The 21,509-nt window shown below is 38.1% G+C and overlaps 1 protein-coding gene, 1 non-coding gene and 1 pseudogene across 2 annotated transcripts in view; 2 read left to right on the forward strand and 1 right to left on the reverse strand.

The window, feature by feature from the left end:
• Nucleotides 1-6,352: 6,352 nt before the first annotated feature.
• LOC120610900 (zinc finger protein 177-like) overlaps nucleotides 6,353-21,509 on the reverse strand; it is a 40,040-nt gene continuing 24,883 nt past the window's right edge. The window contains 4 exon segments of the mRNA XM_039873266.1: nucleotides 6,353-8,696; nucleotides 9,235-9,317; nucleotides 9,820-9,915; nucleotides 10,340-10,466. Of these exon segments, the coding sequence (XP_039729200.1) occupies nucleotides 7,587-8,696; nucleotides 9,235-9,317; nucleotides 9,820-9,915; nucleotides 10,340-10,466 (1,416 nt within the window). The 3' untranslated portion in view covers nucleotides 6,353-7,586.
• Nucleotides 15,853-15,985, forward strand: LOC120610940 (small nucleolar RNA SNORA72). The gene has a single exon (XR_005655029.1). It is a non-coding gene; the product is annotated as a small nucleolar RNA SNORA72 (small nucleolar RNA).
• On the forward strand, nucleotides 19,294-19,784 carry LOC120610908 (60S ribosomal protein L34-like; annotated as a pseudogene).

The following is a 21,509-nucleotide window of genomic DNA, read 5'->3' on the forward strand; positions in this document are numbered from 1 at the left end:
CTAAAAGACATCAAAAATGGCCACATATAAACTATGATTGCATTCTAAATCCAAAAACACCTAAAAGTTTATTTGGTAACAATGTGGAGGATTTTAGTTTTTACACAGAACAGATAGTAGATGATGTGGTCGGTAGTCACTTAGTTGTAACCTACACTGGGGAAGTAACCTTAAACCAAACCTTCCCACCAAAAAAACCAAAAACGGTTGGCACAGTAACTGCAATAGAGATGTAATCAGATTTGGGAAAAGGCCACAAAACCACACATGCACAACAGCTGGAAGAACTGTCCTCTGGTTGATCTATCCTCATTACCACCCTGGCACACCCAGCGGCGCCATGACAGATCCCGTGCAGCTCCTATAATATCAAAAAGTGGGTAGCAACCCAATTCCCAGAAATCCCCACCTCGTTCCAGGAAAATTTATGACTATTTCTCCCCTCAATTAAAGGTAACCCAGCCCCTAACCCCAAAAGCCCATAAAAACACTATGCCAATAGACCTTGGGGAGCCACATACATTTTCCTTTGGTGGGTGTTCCCTTGGTGCATCCAGCTCTCGCTTTAATAAACTTTTCCTTCTGCAAATCTGTTTCCCCCATTCTCTTAATTTCTATCCTGAGAGGGATGAGGACCCGTGTTCGTAATAATGACATTATTTTCGGTTTTCTTGGCGTAAAGTAATAGTATTGTGATTTTATTAGCACAAAGTCTTTATCTTCAGGAGATGCCTTACCAAGTGTTTAAAGGTCAAGTATCAATGTACCAGAAAATGTATTTCTTCAGAGAGCGTAAAGATGCAATATGCTAAAAATGGGTGAATCAACTTCAACGGACATTCATTGTACTGGACGTTCATATTTAGGTTTAAGATTTTTCTAACGAAAAACGTGAAATAATATATACTTAGGGCAAACATCCTGTTAATAAGTTCAATTATTCCGAAGGAAAAAAGCCTCCATCCCTTTTTTCTTGAAGGCCTATGTTTTAAAGTTTTGCAGGGGCGTACAGGCTTGACATTCTGATGAGGAGACAGGTGAGTATTCTTGTTTCTCTTTAAAGACCTGTGGTCTACATTCGCTTGTATTTCTACACAGAAATATGCACATCACAGACATCTAAGGAAGCCTACTATATCTCTACCCGAATATATCAAAACAAAGAGCCCGCAGAGTCAAAGTTTCAGGTGAAACATTCCTTTGCAGTCCAAAAGGAAAGAGAGGTTCTTTTGAACCAACTTTCCCCCCGCGCGCTCAACAGAATCGCCAGGTCGGTGAGGACTCGAGGGCACGCGTTAACCGATTCCTGGCGAAGAGTCATAAAAGCTGCTCTGGAAAACTCTGAAGAGGGGAGCATGGTGGATGGAACGACCCCGCGGAAGCGCCCTCACGCCGTTTCGCGGCCTGGTTGCTCCGAGGACTGACGGCTCGAGCGCCCTCCAGGTCCCGGCGGTGCCGGCAGGGCCCACGGCCCCGCGGGAGCCAGGTCTTGGAGCAGGGGCCAAAACCGTCCTTTGATCCCCGTCTCTGCCCGCTTTCCCATCCTTCCCGTCGGCCCCACAGAAACCGGCGTCGGCCGAACCACCATCCACGTAAAATACTTTAAGATGCGCGGGGTGCGACGCCGAAAAGACGTCGCAGGAACGGGGAATGTCACTTCCGGTTCCCCCCTTGGCGCGGGGCGCGGGGCGGACAGTCGGAGCAGCCCACCTGAACGGCCACGCCAGAGGAATTCCAGTTTGCTACGGGCTGGGTGCGGTTGGCCCCGGTAGGCTCGGCGCGGGCCGACGGCCCTGTACATCCCGATAAAACTTCAAAACATGGCCCTTCAAGAAAAAGGGATGGAGGCCCGGACTCAAAAGTTGAAGCTAGAACCAGCCTCATGGGCACGGCTGGAGGTGCGACGGGACCTGGTGCCTATTTGGGCGGCTGAATATTCAGTAATCAAGAGTGAGCCTGCCGGTAGGGACCCACCCCACAGCAAGCACCTGAAAAGATTCGCTACCTGCCTGTACCCTGGTTCCTAGGGCCTTTACACTGATTCTCCCTTATTGATAATCCTGCCAATCCATGAAGTGGTCTGTCTCCTCCCATCAGTCCCATTATTAGGCCTTTATTTGGACACCGTGCTAAACTCTGATTTCTCTTGGGTTTTCAGTGTAATGATATTTTCGGCAAATATACATATTTTTTCCGGTTTTGGTGGTGGTGGTGGTGGTGGTGTTTTTGAAATAGCATTGATACCAAGCATTCTTCAGTTCCTCAGATCTAAAGTTTCTCCAGTAATCATGTTTCCTCTGGTTTTTGGTGGATGACCTTTGTGATTTTTAAACCCCGACTTAACACATTTTTATCAAGAGTTGGTCATGTGCATTATCAAATGTTTTATGCATTTATTGATAACTTTTTCTAGGTTAATGTTTCATCTGTTGGTGCACAAAATATTGAATTTATGTAGCCAAAGAATCTATTTCCATTCTTGTTTTAAAATGTCTCTTGAAACGACACAGATTTTGTAATTTTCTTCTTAAATTACTTTTAAAGACATTTAAATATTTCATGCTCATCAAATTTTGGCAATGCGGTGCTGGGTAGTGGGTGCAATTATTTCTTCCAGAAAAGATGGCTGGTGGTTGTAGTACTACTTACTAATAAATTATTCTTGATCTACTGATTTGAACTTCCATCTTTATTAATAAATTCCAAATATGCTCGTATCAGTTTCTAGACTCTTCTGTGCCAATATTTACTTATGCTCATATTATATTCTTTTGATTATAATTTAATGTTAAGTTCTAGTATTTAGTGGTAAAAATATAATGGTAGCTAATATATGTTGTATGCTACTGCTCTAGGTGATTCAGACTTTAAATTTTTTTATGCTCCGAATGATGTAGCTATCATTTTTTTGAAGTTTTATTGAGATATAATTCACATATCCTACAATTTATGCATTTGACACTTTAACAGTCAAAAATTTTTTTAAGTTTAGAGTTGTGTAACCAACACAATTTTAGAACCTTTTCATCACTCCAAAAGAACCCTTTGACTGTCACACCCCCATTTTCCTCTTCCCTTAACATCTGGGCAACTACAAACGAACTTTGTTTCTATAGATTTGCCTTTTTGGGACATTTCATGTAAATGAAGTCATACAATCTTTTGCCAATAGCTTCTTTTCACTTAGCATGTTTTGAAGTTTCATGTTTTAGCATATATCATTCCTTTTTGTTGCTGAATGATATTCCATTATGTGGATATACTACGTTTCATTAGTTGATGGATACTTGGGTAGTGCTGCTCTGAACATTCACATATATTTTTTCATGCAAACATTTAGTTTCTCTTGGGTATTGTTTTAGTCAGGGTTCTTCAGAGGAACAGAACTTATAGCCCTGAACCTTATGGTGAGATCAGAAAGATCTTTTATATACATTTATATATAGAATATGTGAATGGCACTGCTATTCACACACACACACACACACACACACACATATACACACATACACACACACATACATGATATTTATTGTAAGGAACTATTCACGTGGCTATGGAGGTTGAGAAGTCTAATGTTCTGCCATCCCCAATCAAGAGACCTAGGAAAGCAGATGCAGTTCAAACACCTGAAAGCCATCCAATGGTGTAGATTCCATTCTATGTCCAAAGCCTGAGAAGCACAGATATCAAGGGCAGGAGATCATTATCCCAGCTCAACAGGCAGCAAAAGAAAACTCAATCTTCCTCTGCTTTTTTGTTCTAATGAGGCGCTAAATTAGACTGGATGATGGCTACCCACTTTGGGGAGGACAATATGCTATGCTCAGTCTATCAATTCAGATGCTCCTGAAATACTCTCACAGACGCAACCAGAAGTGATGCAGCATTCCACGATGCACTTTACAGGTATCTAACCAGGGGTGGAATTGCTGGGTCATAAAGTAACCACGTTTGATATTTGAAGAACTACTAGACTGTTTTCCAAAGTGGCTGCACCATTTTACATTCTAATCATCGGTATATGGAGTTCCCATTTCTTCATTTCCTTGCAAACGCTGATTGTCATTTTTTTGTATATTAGCTATCCTAGTAGTAAGAAGTGGTATCTCATTGTAATTATTTGCATTTCCCTAACGACTTGTGATATTGATGACTTTCATGTACTTGCCGGCCATTTTATGTCTTTGGAGAAATCTGTTCAAATCTTTTGTCCATTTTAAAATTGGATTGTCTTTTTATTGTTGGGTTATAAGTGTTCATTATATATTCTGTATATTTCTTTTTGTGTATATGGATTGCAAATATTTTCTCCCATGTCATGGGTTGCCTTTCACTTTCTCGATGTGTCCTTTGGTGCACTAAAGTATTTAATGATTGACCTTTATAAAGTATTATATAATGATTGACCAAATAAAGTATTTGATGATTGACCTTTGAAGTACAAAACATCTTTGATCAAACTCCAATTTATCTATTTTTTCTTTGGTTGCAAGGTGTTTTTGTTATCACATCTAAGAACCCATTGCCGAACCCAATGTCATGAAGCTTTCCACCTGTGTTTTCTTCTAGAAATTTTATAGTTTTAGGTCTTAGAGTTTGTCTTTGATCTATTACTTTTGTATATCGGTATAAGATGGGAAGCAGTAATATTCCACTGTTTCATCCTGTATGTGGTTAGCAGTGCCATTCACATAATATAGGAACTCTCATTGCAGTTTACTCAGTTAATCCCAAGGGATGAATACAATTTTGTTTTTAAAGTGGGTAAAACTGAATTATTATATGAAGCAGTAGAGATAAGCATGTCTTTATTATGTTTACATAAGTTTTAAATCTTGAAGGCCCAGTTTTAACATATGTTGGGCCATATTAACGATTTTGACTAAGCTTCCATGGAATAACATTTCATCAAAAAAATTCATAAGGGTCAAAGACTTACCTTAAATTTATTTTTCATTGTGTCAGGGATCTATGCCTAAGATGGGGTATTTTGGGGCACTGGGTACAATGACTATGGGAAATTTAGGCAAGGTAATAGTTAAAGTGAGGTACATCCATTTTTCTCTATTTTTACTTTTTAATAATTATAAGGGAAATGTTTGAATTTAGTGGGGTCCCCAGTAAACCATAATTTGAGTTCCATATTGTCTATGAAGCTTTGTCAACTAGAATATTTTAGCAGATGTTCAATTCAATTTAGAACTTATATTGTGGAGGCACAAAGCCAATCACTCTCCCTTTTTATCTTTTCGATATATAAATTTTTTAATATATAAATTTTGTTACATATTTGTTATATAATTGTACATGCACATATAACATAAGTTTTGAGTACATAATTTAATACATATATATAAATTTTGTTTCATACAAATATATAAATATTGGCTTGAATTATGGGTCTTTTAGTTTTGTGCATATATAATTTATATGCATTTATAGTAGTTACATATGTACATATTTTATTTATTTACCTTTTATTTTCTCTCTGGTATCTAGGGTTTAATTTTTCATTGTTGTTTTTAAATCAGTAAGCAATCTAAGACTACCATTATGTTTGCTAGACCTGACAGTTACTTAGTACCTAAAGTTCTTTTTCTGGAAGGGGGGAATTGCTACATGAAGCCCTGGTCTTTATACATTTGGTCTCCTGTCTTTCTTTTTCCTTTTTTTAGGTGTTTACCTGATGAGCTGCTGGTGGTTCTGAGTGGCCCCTGCCGTGAGCTGTGGCTTCCCTTTCCAGACTGTCCCTATCAACTCAAAGGGACTGGAGTCTACATCCAAGAAAGCTGCGTGGGGGAATCCTGATTTTATAAGCATTTAGTTTGCAGGAAGATGCTCTCACATGTTGACAGACAGTGGCACTCAAGAAAGCCCAAGTACATTGACAAGGAGATTTTCAAACTGACTTGAGAAAACTGAGGTTTCTTAGGGGGAGTGAGAACAAAATGTTCCTGTCCCCTTTCCTTTTTCACGTTTAGTGAAAACTAAACTGAGCCACTAATCTCAAGATGAGACCTCTCACATCCCAGTAGTTTGGGGAACAAATTTCAGCAGAAGCAAAGCAAGGAACAATAGAGAGATACCGAGGGCTGCTGGAATCTTTGATAGGTAAGGCTGCTGGGGACTTCCTGATTTGTCTGTCTCCCACAGGAGATCAATGTCACGGCCAAGGAGATCCCTCTTGGTGTTGCAAGGGCCATCATAATTAACATAGTGCCAAGGAAAGGTAAGTGGTTTTCCTTACAAACTGGTAAGAAAAAAATGACATTAGCTAAGTCAAGAGCTCACATTTATATCAAGTAAATGAATAAACATTAGTTATTAGGGAAAAAGAATGAGCACTATATAAGAATGAAAAGAACAATTTATCAGAAACAACAAATGACATTTGTATGCACCCAAATATACCAATATACTGCCTCAAAATATACCAAGAGGGGCAGAATTTAAAAAATAATCTGACTACCCACAATCATAGTGGGGCATTTAAACATATTTCTCTCAATAAAAGAGATCCATGTGCTAAGGTTTGTAATGATACAGATTTAAAAAACACAGATTTATCCATCAGATACACTGAGACTATTATACCCAGCAATGACAGACTATACATTGTTTTTAACCATACTTGAAGGATTCCTAAAACCTGACTACATATGACATCCGTTGTAACGGAATCTTCCCACAAGAGTGGTTTAAACCAGTTAGGAGTTTATTTTTTTTTTTCATTATATGAAGTCCAGAAATAAGCAACCCAGGGTTGGGATAGCCAAATAATACTGTATGTCCCTGTTGTATATTCAGTAGCCTATGACTGCCATCCTATTGCTCTATTTTCTAGGAAAGAAGATGTAAGATAAAGGGCAAACGGTTGAGAAAATGCCAGATGACACGCTCCCATTTCCATGGGTTCTAGTGCCCTCTCACTATTTTCCCACTGGCCAAGACTATGGGCTCATGGGCACTCACAGCTGCAAAGAAAGCTGGATGAATCCTTCAAAAGTTGTCCACACTGCCAACTTGAACACAACTGTAGTTCTGTTACTTTAGGGAAGGAAGGGAGCAATGGATGTTGGGACAGTAACTTGCTGCATTTGACACATTAGGCCACACACACAGCAAGTCTCCAACAATTTTGTTTGATTCTATGTCATTTAGAATCTATCATGAAGACCGTGCATTCTATGTATAATACAATTAAATTAGAAATCTGTAACTAAAATACAGTCTGCACATTAAAAAATACATTGTTAAATGTAGGTCCTAGACATCTCGATGAGAACTGGACAATATTTAGTACTAAATTACAATGAAAGCATTATCAAAACTTTTGTGTAAATCAAGGGGAATTTAGAGTGCTACATAACATTTAATACTCATCAATTAATGTCAAATTTTAAGGATAAATAGTCACTGATAAAGGCAATCATATAACTGTAATTTTTTATAAGATGGTTCCAGTACAACTTAAGAGTTGTGCCTAAAGGCTTTCTACATTGGTCGTAAGGTTTCTCTCCAGTGTGAGTTCTACAATAAGGAGTGAGGTGTGAAGGACCACTAAAGGCTATCCTATGGTCATTTCATTCATAAAGTTTTTGCCCTGTATGTATTCGCTTGTGCATTATTAGGTTAGTGCTGGTGCTGAATGCTTTTCCACACTGAATACATTTATAGGGTTTTTCTCCTGTGTGAGTTCTCACATGTACCCTTAGGCAAGAGGAATTCCTAAAGGCCTTCCCACATTCTGTACATTCATAGGTTTTCTCTCCAGTGTGTGTTCTCTTGTGCACAATAAGATAGGAGCCTGTGCTAAAGGATTTCCCACACTGATTACACTCATAAGGTTTCTCTCCAGTGTGAGATCTTCTATGTTTCTTAAGGGATGACTGATCAATAAAGGCTTTCCCACAGTCACTGCATTCATAGGGTTTCTCTCCAGTGTGGGTTCTCATGTGTTTCTGCAGGGATGAAGGTACAGTAAAAGCCTTGCCACATTCCTTACACTCATAGGGTTTCTCTCCAGTGTGAGTTCTTTTGTGCACAGTAAGATGAGAGCTCTGGCTGAAGGATTTTCCGCAATGATTACACTTGTAAGGCTTCTCTCCAGTGTGTGATCTCACATGTTTCTTAAGGGAAGAGTGAAAAATAAAGGCTTTCCCACAGTCACTGCATTCATAAGGTTTCTCTCCAGTGTGAGGTCTCGCACACTTCTGAAGGGACAAGGGGCCAGTGAAAACTTTCCTGTGTTCATTACATTTTGAGCTTTCCTCTACAGTACACAACTTCTTGTGGACACTAAGGGAAGATCTTTTTCCATTGTCACTGCATTCACAGAGTTTCTCTCCAATAGGTATTTGCTCATGTCCTAAAAAGGAAGAGTGTAAACCGAAGGACACAAGACACTGCTTATACTCATACGCGTTCTCTCTGGGGGGAGTTCCTAAGTGTTTCCTAAGGGAGGCCTCTTCATTGAAAGCTTTGCCACGATCATTGAATTCAAGAATTTTCTCTCCAGTGTGAGTTCTCAAATGACTCATAAGAGTTGAGCGATGGCCAAAGTCTTTCCCATATTTATATTTGTAGCATTTCTCTCCCTTGAAATATCTTGGACAAATAAGTTGACAGTTCTTTCTGAAGAATTTTCCATAATGATCAAATTCCAAAGGTTTCTCACCAGGATGAGTTGGTGCCTGTTGAATAAGGAATAAGAGCTGACTAAAGGCTTTCTCACTTTCATTATGCTTATGAGAATTCTTTTCCATGTGGATCGACAAATATAGGAAGTACATTATTGTGACTGACATTTTTAATTTTAGGGCACATGTACAATTTGCCCTATTAATACCTTCAAGTTGAATGAGCTGAATGTTATTCCCAAGGCTCCACTGTATTCACTCCCATCAAAAAGCACCCTAAATTTAGTTTTTGTAATAACGAGTAAAGAATGAATTATATATTAAACACTTCATAACAAAATCACACTTAAGTAAATGTTTACTCCTTGATATGGTCTGAGAAGCTGCTTGTTGCAAGGCAGCAAGGGTGGAGGTAGGATTGGAGATTTCTCCAATTTTGCGAGATTCATAAAGTCTTTCCTAAGACAGCTTTCTGGTGAGTGAATGCACTTGCCTCAACTCTCTCCCCTTGTGTACGTGGTGCTGCTGTTTTGATTCACTGAAATTCACTTCTCCTATATAAAAACCAGGAATCATTCCTAGTGAATCTTACCGTTTTTATGTCATTAGAAGTTTTCCCCCCAGGAACATTTTGTATTGGAATTGTGTGTTTTGATTTAAGTTGAGTATCCCAGTCTGAAATTGAATGAAGAAAAATTTATATAACTATCAGGAGAAAAAGCAGGGTAAAAGAAAAAAAGAGGCAAGTACCCTATGGATTTGTTTTCAAATAATAACACTAAATATAGATGAAGAGAAGATGTACCCAAAGACCAGAGAAATTATTTTAGGAACTTGGTTCTTGGAGGAGATGTCAGTGATAGGAACAAGCAACAGAAATGGGAGGTGTTTTACTTAGAACAGATTCTGGAGGTTTGAGACAGTAAGACGGTATTACCTGGAAAGTAAAGTAGGGAGAACTGAACAAAAAGTATTCAAGGAAATGTGAAACTGAAAGAGGAATTTAAAAAGTCTTTTCTCTGAGACCAAACTACGAATGGAGAGATGGTGAAAGAGGAAAGCTCATGGAAGGGCCTCAGCATCTGTGTCCCGCACTGACTGACACTCCCTCCCTAATGTACCACGCTCACTGGCTACAGCTGCTCCACACAATGACTCCTTTCTGCCTGGGGCTCACCTGATCGGGCATCTCGGAGACTTCTGTCCTCTGTCCTCAGTTCTTCCTGCTCCAACTCAGTGATCAGACTGTGTTTGCAGAGATGATAACCTGCCCCTGGGGAAAGGCATGTGATTTGGGGGTGGGGGTGTGAAGGAGACGAGAAATCTTTCACAAAATGGATTCCCACACTTTGGTCTGAAGCAGACAGGCAAGTGCAGCTTTAGGAGCAGCAGACAGATCAGATCAGAGATCTTTCACTAGGCCCCTGAACATGCACCCGTACTCCGTGTCCCATGTGGAGCTGACCCTTGAAATCTGGGCCAAGACCAGAAACATAATGCAAATTACCTACATCTTTTAATGACAGAGAAAACGAAATCAGTGCATTCTCATGGGAAGCCATGAGACTGCCCTGCAAGGGCAGGGACCATTCTTTTCGTGTTCATCACATAATGTCATTCTTTTCACAGATCACAGAACACAGTAAGTGATAAACTATCTGCTGCACGAAGGAATGAAGGAATGAAGCCGACCTTACCCACGGAGGCCAGGTTCCTTAAGTTCTCTAGCATCACATCTCTGTACAGGATTTTCTGATCAGGGTCCAGCAGTGCCCACTCCTCCTGCGAGAAGTCCACCACCACTTCTTCAAAGGTCACCAAGTCCTGAAACATCACACACACATTCTGGCTCAGCCAGGGACCATCTCTAACACTGAATAAGAGGGACGGTGGGTGAGGCTGCCAGAGCAGGGGAAGGATCAGTGCACAGAAAGCTCAGACGTTCTTTGGAGGCCTCTCGCTGTCTGCCCCAGGGCTCAATTCTTGAAACTCTCGTCTTTCGCTCTCACTCCCTGGACCATCTTATTCAGGCTATGGTTTTGGCAGCTTTTCTAACACACAGTTGACCTAATATTTCCGCAACTAGATTCTGAGAACTCTTGCAGTCCTATTCAAGATCCAATACAGATGGAGCGTAGTGCAGGATGAGAAAAATATTTGGAAAATGAATGATTTTCCTAGCGAAAAATCTCTCTTTTGCTTCATAGCAACCCACAGAATATGGAACTAATACTCAACCTGGAGGAAAAACTGAAAAAAAAAAAATCAACGAAATTATAGTAATAGAAGTCTGAGGCCTGCCCAGTAGGGCTATGAAGCTATGAGTCATGGGCAAGAGATGTGTCCTTTGGGAACAGCGGTGTTTTTTGGGAACTGAATAATTTCGATATACCTGTGACCAGGATGTCAGCAATCCTGCAGCCATTCTTCCTTTTCTGTGTCTCCCTCCTGGCCAGGCAGAGTTCTGAGCAAGCAGAGGCAGAGGAAAAGAAAGAAGCCATAAGAGTCTAGGCCTGACAGACACTCGACCTACAGCCCTGGAAGCTTCCTCGTGCTAGCCTCACATGTACATATGCACACATACTTACATATAGCACAGTTCACTGTTAAGATTTTACCTCCCTAGCCAAGAACAATTAGGAATTGGGAATGTAGTATGTACTTACTATTTTTTCTTTTTTAAATTTCTTTCTAGACTACGCTACCGAAAATGCCTAGTTAGTAACACTCAGGAGCCATGAGTCCCTCTAGTGCTCAAATGCCTCTAAATGCCACTTGCTCGTGAAAGAAACCAGGACTCATTTGGGAAATAGTGGAGTCTAGCGTAGAACAGGAAATGTTCTAGATGAGCCTGGAACATCCAGAAAGCAAAGAGCCTACCATGACTAATGAAGTCATGTCAAAAAGACACAGGTGATAACTTAAAAAGGTTCAATTTAATGAAGAATTATGACTGCAGTCAATTGAAATACATCAGATGTAAAACAAAATCATGAGTTAGTAATACTTAAAAAAAGAAACCTCAGTGGCTACTACTGAAGGGGGCCAGGACATTAAGTCATTATTCTGACAATTCATAAAAGGAAAAGAATCAAGCATGTATCGCCCCTCCTTTGGGAACAGTATTTTATGATTATCAAAAGCTGTGCTAGGGGAAAGTCTTCTTTATGAAGAATCACAGATGCTTTATTAGAAGCCTCCTTTATTATGAAGAAAATGCTAGAATCAGAAAGTCACCACTCCGCAACTGCTACTGAATGAATGGATCTAGGCAACAATCGATAGCTACTAAAATATTGAGTGAAATGTGAATGGAGATGTTCATTTTCAACTTTTAATTCTGAAAAAATTTCAAACTCAAAGAATAGGGAGAATATGATCAATTTCCATATACTGTCCACACAGACTCTCCACCAACTATTAAAGTTCTGTCACATTTCTTTTCTCTCTCCTGTGTGTGTGTGTGTTTCAGCAAGAGTGATATTGAGAGGACTCCATTTAAGAGGAAACTGCAGATGTCATAACCCCGTTCTACTACATACTTCAGCATGTCACAGGAACTTGGACATTCTCAAACATAACCACAATAATCAAAATCAGGAACACTTAACATGGGTTTAATAGTATTTTTTACCACACAGTCCATACACAGAATTTCACAAACTGGCCCAATAAGGTAACTTTATGGCAATTATTTTTAAATTTCCCATCCAGCTCATGCCCTCAAACTATTCCTCAAAGCTGGACCTGTCCCTCAGCCTTCGTCATCTTTGAAGATTTGAAGTCCAGGCCAAATTACTTTAGACTGTACCTCAGTTTGGTTTATCTGATGTTCTCTTTGATTAGATTTAGCAAGCACATTTTTGGATGAACTAGTACATATTGATGTGTGTCCTCAGTGCATCACTGCAGGAGGCATATGATGCCAGTTTGTCTCATTACTGGTCATAACTTTGATCACTTAAAGTGGTACACAACAAGTTTTTCCATTAAGTTACTTTTTTTCTCCTATTGTCATTAATAAGGAATCTTATTACTACACTTAATCTTAGCCACAAGGTGGAGAAGTGAAAATAAGGAGTTTTACTAATTGGGAGAAAATCTGAGACTCTCTAAATAAGGTGGAGAACATTATAAAGGAAGGATCAAATGGATATCAAAATCACCTGATAAATCTTAACATCACAAAAGAGGCATTTGGATATCATGCGAGTTCTGATTTGATACAACAACAGCAACAACGATAAAATATTTTTGCCGAAAAAAGCTGACAAATCATTTAAACTAATCAGCAGTTTATCGAAAAAGGGTAAGAGGAGAGACCGAGGGACATGTTAAATGACACTATTAGGATATGATTAGCCAAACCCAGTTTGGGGGAGAAAGAGGAAGGGAGAACTGTTCCTGATTAAGAGATGTGAGACACATAACTATCCACTGTGGCTTGTGTACCTTAGATCTTGATTCTAACAACATTAACTGTAAAAAACACATTTTCAGACATTTTGAGTGAACTGAGCACAGACAGGTTATTATATGACATCGGGAAAAAGAAAAGCGGCCCCTGAAACCCAGGTGCTGCCTTGGTGCTATCGCTAGGTCAAGGTGTTATCCTGTTGAATATAAACAATTTCACAAGAGCAACAGCAGACAAGGCCACTCCGTTACCATGATATATTAAAGAAAAAAACAAGACTACTCTGTAATCATGTCTGAACACAGACAAAACATTAACATTATCCAGGCCTCAAAAAGGACCCAACACCCCCCACCCCCTGTGTGACTAACATGAGTGGCTGCTCCTTGTTTATCAGTGATACCTTTGGTCTCTGTCCAGTTTCCTCTCCTTCTGGGTAAGCTTTACAAAGGTAGTCAATCATAGAACTACCCTTGCTTCTTGACATCTGGTTCAGAACCTTTCCCCAAACAGCACCCGACACAAGGCCAAATCCTTTCATTCTTTTCTCACACCCTCTTACTGAGATGTCTCACAGTTCACCATGGTACATGTTCTGCCTCACTGCAATGAGTTATAAACCCAACTTGTTTAACTACAAGTGTGTCCCAGCTTGTTCATAGTCAAAGAGCACTGAAAATATCAAGAAATAGTTAATTTGGAGGGTGTGATCACAGTAAAGCTAAAAACGTCTGTTAAAAGTTTATTTTTATTAAAGGATTATCTCCTACATCTGTTACTCTGAAACATTTCTTCCTCTTTTAGCTCCACACTGAGTCAGGCTGGCTGTACCTTAGATGTCCTTTTCTTCTACAGGTATGACTCAAATTATAGGTCAAGTGATATGTCAGATATTAGATTTAACATGCTCCAGAAAAACAAAACTCAATTATAATAGTAAGCAAAGGGAAGAACAGATATATTAAAAATTGCAAAATATTAGGAATCACTGAAGGTGGGTGATAAGTATAGAGAGGCTTCACAGTGCCCTCAACTCCTGAGTGTTTGGAAATCCGTAATTAAAAGTTTTAAAGAAAAGAAAACATTCCATACAGAACAGGAGGGTGACAAAATGTACCGGCCTAGGCCTTGGCATCAGATATAGAAGAAAAAGAAAATCTTAGGTTTCAGTCCAAATTCACATTATCCATGTAGTCCAAAAAATCTTTGAGAGAATTTCACTTAAGGAGGGTCCTAGGTGTCACTGCGTTCACTCAAGCAATATGAACAAATGGACCAATCTCTGGAAAATTTAAGTTCGAGCCAGGCCTCAAGAAATTCTCACATATAAAGTTCTAAGTAAATTGAGGAGGTCACAGTTAATAAAACTATACAACACAAATATACCACATACGATAATTGAGAAGCGGCCAAAACACAGGCAGCAAGAAAAAAGAGAAACGCTTCAAATATCAGATAGTTTAGACATGAACTATAAAAAACTATATTTAACATACTTAAAGAAAATAAGAGAAACTTAGATGGAGTACGACAATAAAAATGGTCAGGGAGCATTAAAAAACACTTTTTAGAAATAAAAAATATACTCATTGAAGTTAGAAACTCAATGCAAGAATTAACCATCAGATTAGAATTTGTCAGCACCACCTGATAAGAAATTAGCTAGGAATTTCCTAGAATTAGTAAAAGACACTAACTTTTAGATCCAGGAAGCACAATAAATCCCAAGCTGTCTGAAGAAAAAGAAATTATAGGTTTTTCTTCTTTGGTGTTTGATTTCCCCTCTGCCCCCAGAATCTTAGCCAGGGAAAAATTATGTCACGTAAAAAGGAAAAACAAACCGATGGCTCACTTTTCAAGAGCGACAATGGGTGTCAGAAGAAAGAACAACATCCTCAGTGTGCTAAGAAAAAAATTACCATCAACCTAGAATTCTAAATCCAGTTAAAGTAACTTCTTTAGGTTTAAGGGTGAATTTATGACATCAAACCTGAATCTAATCAATCTTCTAGACTAACTACTACTATTAATAGGGAATACAGATAAACAAGTTAAACAAAAAGAAGCAATAAGCAGCCAAATCCAGAATGTAGGACACTTTACGGACAATTTGATATCTCCAATAAGTGAATAGATTTTTTTTTTAAAAGAAAAAATAAAAAGGAGATAAAATAAACTTAAGAGAGATATATGGAAAAAACAACGTGGGGTCCCTGTTAGGCTCCTGATTTGAACAAACCAAGTGCAAAGAGACAGTCTGGAGACCATCGGGAATGCTGGCGTCTGCCAGGTGGGGAAATGTGGTGGTTACGTACTGGCCAGAGATGTGCACTCAAGTGTTTACCAACGGAAGGATGTGATGTCTGGAATGTGTTGTATAAAAAGCTCCAGAAATAAGAAAATGTGGGTGGACAGGCTACCGGTATAGTCTAATACTGTTATCTGCACTACTAACTACAGTAGCTGCTAGTCACATATGGCTGTCGAGCACTTGACATGAAGCCAGTGTTATTTAAGTGATTAAAATTTAAACATACATTTAAATAGCACATGTGCTTGGTATATGAGACAACTCAGGCCTAGATAATCCAAGGTTGGTAAACTATTGAAAACTGTCAAAGCTTAGTGCTGACGACAGACACGAAGATTCACTAACTAGTCTACTTTTCTGCATGCTTGATAATTCCTATATGAAAAGCTTAAAATTTTAAAAAGAGATTAAAATAAAGACATTTAAAAATAAAGACCTGAGAAAGTTTTCTCATCAAAAAAAAAAAAAAAAAAACTACCACTTTGCGAATATTCTCGCTGTTCTGATTTTGTAATAATCAGGGCAGGCTAAACATTCGCTATATTAAGAATCATGTATGTGTCCCTAGACCTAGTTCCTTCCCTAGGTCTGGTTTTATAAATGCTGGTGACAAATCAAGTATGATTTATATGACACATCTTAAGTGGGAAATGGTCTGACTCTAGGTGACTTCCATCAACCTCAAGAAATGACAGCACAGCCAGTAAAATAACTTGAAGATAACCACTGCTAATTTTATGGTTACCAGTTGCCATTAAATGAATTGTAAAATTATTATTGTTTTATTAAACAAACAAAAACAAAAACAAAAAGAAACTACCACTACCGCAAATTCTCAGTATTCCAGGGAATAGGAATTTGAATATCTGAAATGTTAAGAAAGAAGAGTGAACAGAAATAAAGAGGGTAAGACTAAGCGAACCTTGATAATGTAAAATGGTAACATCTAATTTGTGACATGGAAAAGCAAGCTAGAACCCTGAACACTGAATGATAGAAATATATAAATTGGGAAGAAGGTGACTGTAGTTTTATGCTCCTTGTATTCATCCAGCAGGGAATAAAGATATTAGTTAGCTTTAGACTTTAAGTCTAAAGTGATAAAACAGGTGGGTAATCACTAAAGAAATGGATATAGTGGGTTTAATTCATAGTTTAGGAGGAAAAAAAGCTCAATTATTACAAAAGTAAGAAAAGGAAAACAAAAAAATTAAGGTAAAATAAAAAGTACAATGTAAGATGGTAGAAAATGCCTATATTAATAAATGTACAAGTAAATGGACTAAACTCTATACAGTTTAAACACAAAGACTGTCGTGTTAGATTAAGATAAATATGCTCTTTCATAAGATGTGCTAAAAAACAAAACACTGAAAGGTTGAATCTCAAAAATGAAAATGACATATCAAGCAAGCATTAACCAAAATTATTTGTTTGGCTAACTAAATGTCACTCATTTAAGACAAAAGGTACTACAAAAGGTACTACATTGGGATAGAAGGTTCGATTAACCAAGAAGATATAAAGATACAGAAGCTATACACACTAACAACATAGTTTCATAAAATTTATAAACAGAAGCTAGCAGAATTGAAGTAAAAAGAGACAAGTAGCCATCAATGTAAGAGATCCTAACATACTACTCTGAGTAATGGATTAGAGGAAAAAAAGGGGATATGAGGATTTGAATACTAAAATGAACAAGCTTCATTTAAAACACAAACACTGTATAAATGGAGAATACACGTACTCTTTAAAAGCACACATTGCCAAGTTTAGAAAAACTAGCCTTATTGCTATACTATAAAGCGAGTTTTAAAACTTTCAAAGAATCTGTACATACATAAATTCTCTGGTCAAACTGTAATTAAGTTATACATTAATAACAAAAGAAAACTACAGACGGTCCCTGACTTACAATGGTTTGATTTATGATTTTTCAACTTTACGATGGGGTGAAAGCAATACATGTTCAGTAAAAATTGTACTTCGAATTTTGATTTTGATCTTTTCTTGGGCTAGTGATATCTGCTACGATACTCTCTTGTGGTGCTGGGCAGTGGCAGCCAGCTGCAGCTCCCAGTGAGCCATGCGATCATGAGGGTCAACAACCAATACTCTGCAGTGTATTCTTTGCGTTAGATGATTATGCCCAACTGTAGGCTAACGTCAGTGTTCTGAGTACGTTTATGGTAGGCTGGACTAAGCTATGACGTTCAGTAGGTTAGGTGTATTAAACACATTTTCAACTTACGATGAGTTTATTGGGACATAATTCTACTATAAGTTGAGGAACATGTGTATTATATTGAAACACATGAAACTGGCATTTTAGTAGGTTAAAAAATAGTTGCATGTTAGCAGTTTCATATTATTCACTTTAATAGAAAAAAGGTCATACATTTGAAATTTAGAAAACATCAGACTTATGAATAGCTCCTGGGTAAAAATTAAATTAGTAATGAGAAAATACATGATGCTATGGCTACTGACTAGTTCTAGGTACCAACACTTGTAGGTTGCAGCTAAAGTGGGCCTTAGGGAAAACAGTAAGCTTTATATGCTTACATTAGAAAACAAATGAAGTTAAAAATTATTCTGTTTCCAACTTAAAAGGATGGAGGAAAAAACTCAAAATAAATGAAGCTGAAGGAAAGAAAGAACATCATGACTAAAAAACAAATACCAGAGCAGATCAATCAAGCCAAAAACTGGTTCTTTGAAATCTAATAAAATAGGAAAAAGCCAGGCAAGATTATTCAAGACAAAACTAAGAGAAAGCACATGAAGAAAATGAAAAAGCAAAAAAGGATATGATTACAGATGGTTCAGATATTAAACACATTATGAGTAACTGTCAGTCAAGCTCAAAACTCACAGGAAGTAGATTGATTCCTAGCAAAAGAAAGCATATGAAAAATGACTCTATAAACTGAACAGTCTAAAATAATTACAAAAAATGAACTATATGGTGATGATTGCATGATGCTGTGAATGCAAGTAATGCCACTGAATTGTATGTTTAAAAATGATTATAATGGCAAATTTTATGTTAAATGTATTTTACTACAATAAAAAAAAATGTAGAATATGAAATAATCTGTGCTGTTCCCCTCAGAGAGGCTCCAGTTCTCCCCAGACCAAATAACTCTCACCACCCGGACAGATTTCTTAAAGAAAAACAAAACAAAACAAAATTTTAGAAAAATTTTAGTCCCTTTAAATTTGTTTAAATTTCCCCTGCAAAGAAAACACCAAGCTCATAGGTTTTATAAGTCAGTTCTGATGTTCAAAGAGAGAATTCCAATCTGACTCAAAATCTTCTAGAAATTAGACACACTTATGAAGAGTCTGGTTACTTAAAGTATACTTCCATGTATTTGGTCACCTGTGTTTGCATTTTACTAAATAGTAGTAGAAGTAATAATAAATATCTTATGCAATTTGTAAGGTAAGAGTTAGTTATTTGGAAGGTTTTATTTAATTTAGCCTTCATTCAAAACACAGAATTGTGCATGATCCAAAATGTCATGTTTGCATTTTGAGGATTCTATTACAGCCATGGGAGAAGCAGGGGGAGGAGACAGATGTCACTTTTAAAACAATTTCACAAGACAGTTCGACTTATCAAAGGCATTGCCTTGATAAAGAGTATAAAGGGGACGGAATGGCTTTTTGAGACATATCTGGTATAATATTGATATCCAACATACAGCCATTCAAAGAAAACAAAATGACAGGTAAATCTCAATAACAGACATAAACATTCTAAAGAAAATAAGTGTAAACCAAACACATCCAAAAATGAGAAAGAGAATACATCAGCACCAAGTTGGATTTATCTCAGGAAAGCTAGGGGCATATTAGAAAATTAATATAATTTGTTTCATTAATAGATCAAAGAAAAAAAATGTGATCACCTCAATGATATAGTAAAAGCATTTGATAAAAATCAACATTCCATCATGACTTAAAAATAATCTTAGCTAGCTCTTGTGGAGATGGTGTCCACAGACATTCAGAATGGTCCCATGTTTGACATATGGCCAAAGGCTGTCCTACAATACAGAATCTAACAAAACTAGGCTGTTCCGAACCCCTGGTAATAGAATTGTTTACCTTTATATCAAGAAGGTTGGGAAAACACCAAAATCTGCATGTGGCGTGTGCCTAGGCCGACTTTATGGAGTTTGTGCTGTGGGACCTAAAGTTTTAATGAGGTTGTCAGAAACGAATAAACATGCCAGCAGGGCCTATGGTGGATCCATGTGTGCTAAGTGTGTCTGTGACAGGATCAAGTGTGCTTTACTTTATTGGGCAGAAAATAGTTGTGAAAGTGTTGAAGCCACAAGCACAGAGTCACAAAGCTAAAAAAGAAAATGTTTAGAGTAATAAACACAATTAAAAGGCAAAAAATCTCAGCTAATTCTATTAAAAAAAGATAATGCAATAAAAAAATGGGTAAAAAATCTGAATGTTTTCCTAAAGTAAATACAAATGGCCATCAAGCACATGAAAAGATATTTACCATTAGCCACCAGGGAAATGCAAATCAAAACCATAATGACATACCCATTTTGATGGTTATAATAAAAAAGACAAATAACAAGTGTTGGTGAGAATATGGAGAAATCAGAGCTCATATTTTCCTGATGGGGATGTATAATGGTGCAGCTACCTTAGAATAGTTTGGCAGTTCATCAAAAGGTTAAATATGGAGTTATATGAACCAGCCATTCCACACCTAGGTACATACCCAACAGAAATAAAAATGTAAGTCCATACAAAACCTTGCTCATAGTAGCATTATTGATGACAACTCCAAAATAGAAATGACCCAAGTGTCCATCTGTTAATGAGTAAGTAAAAAAAATGCAATAGATGCACACAGTGGAGTATTTGGCAAAGAAAAGGAATTGAGTACAGACACATACCACAATGTAGATGAATCTTGAAAACCTTATGCTAAATAAGCCAGTCTCAAAGACAACATATTGTATGATTCTGTTTATATGAAATTTCCAGAATGGACAAATCTATAAAGACAAATAGATTAGTGGTTGCCTGGGTCTGGGGTAGGGAGGAATGCAGAGTGATTGCTAATGGTTATGGGGTTTCTTTTTGGGGTGATGAATGTTCTAAAATTAGATCGTGATGGGTACCCAACTCTGGGAACATACTAAAGTCCACTGAGTTATACACTTGAAATAATTTTAGTAAATAGGAACTGAGGGAATGTCTTTAATCTGAAATTGTGTCCAAAACGCAGAGCAAACGCCTAACTCACTAGTGACAAACCAAAGGACTTTGAGACATGGAAAAAGACAAAGGTTGCTCCTGCTGCTAATCAAGTTAAGAAATTGTTGCCAGTGAAGTAAATTGGGGAGAAGGCGAAGGGAGACCAGGATAGGGAGACATATAGTTTGTAAGACTGTAGAGGAAGAACAAACCTGTCATTATTCGCGGATGGATATGACTGTATGTAAATGCTCAGAAGAACCTACAGATAAATTATTTGAAAATTAAGGGGTCTGGAAGCTTGCTGCACACAAAAATATTCTAAGGCTCAAAACAGAACAAACCTCATGGAGGGGGCAGTTGACAGTATCTAGAAATAGTACATATGACCCAACAACTTCACTTCTAAAAATCAACTTTAGAAAGATGAAGAAACATGCACAGGCCCACTCATATGGGACCAAAGTCTTTCCATCAATAGGGGACTAGGGTGCATCCACATAATAGAGCCCTCTAAGCCAGAAAAAAATACTCAAGAGCAGGTATTTCATGATATGTCGTTAATGGAGGAAAATGAGGCACAGGAAGGGGCACTTTGTGAAATAATAGTCCGATTTGGGGAAGACTTTTAAAGACGGGAGTAGAAGGGGAGGAACAAAGGCCCCACTGACGCTGCCCACATCTGTCAACCACTGTTGTCAGAGACTGAGGCCCAGGGCGGCCGCTCCAATCCCTGCCAGAACTCAAGGAGCCACAGTCCCAGTAGGAGTGGGTGGGGTGGGTCCAGGCTCCCGGAGGAAACCGCGGCGGCTGCAGGAGCCGGGCTACAGTTCAGGTGGGGCACAGAGGGCGATGGCTGGTGGGGGAGGCACTGGGAACCGCGCCCTTGAACCCTCCCTAC

Source organism: Pteropus medius, unplaced genomic scaffold, assembly GCF_902729225.1.
Source record: "Pteropus medius unplaced genomic scaffold, Ma_sr-lr_union100, whole genome shotgun sequence".
Lineage (NCBI taxonomy): Eukaryota > Metazoa > Chordata > Mammalia > Chiroptera > Pteropodidae > Pteropus > Pteropus medius.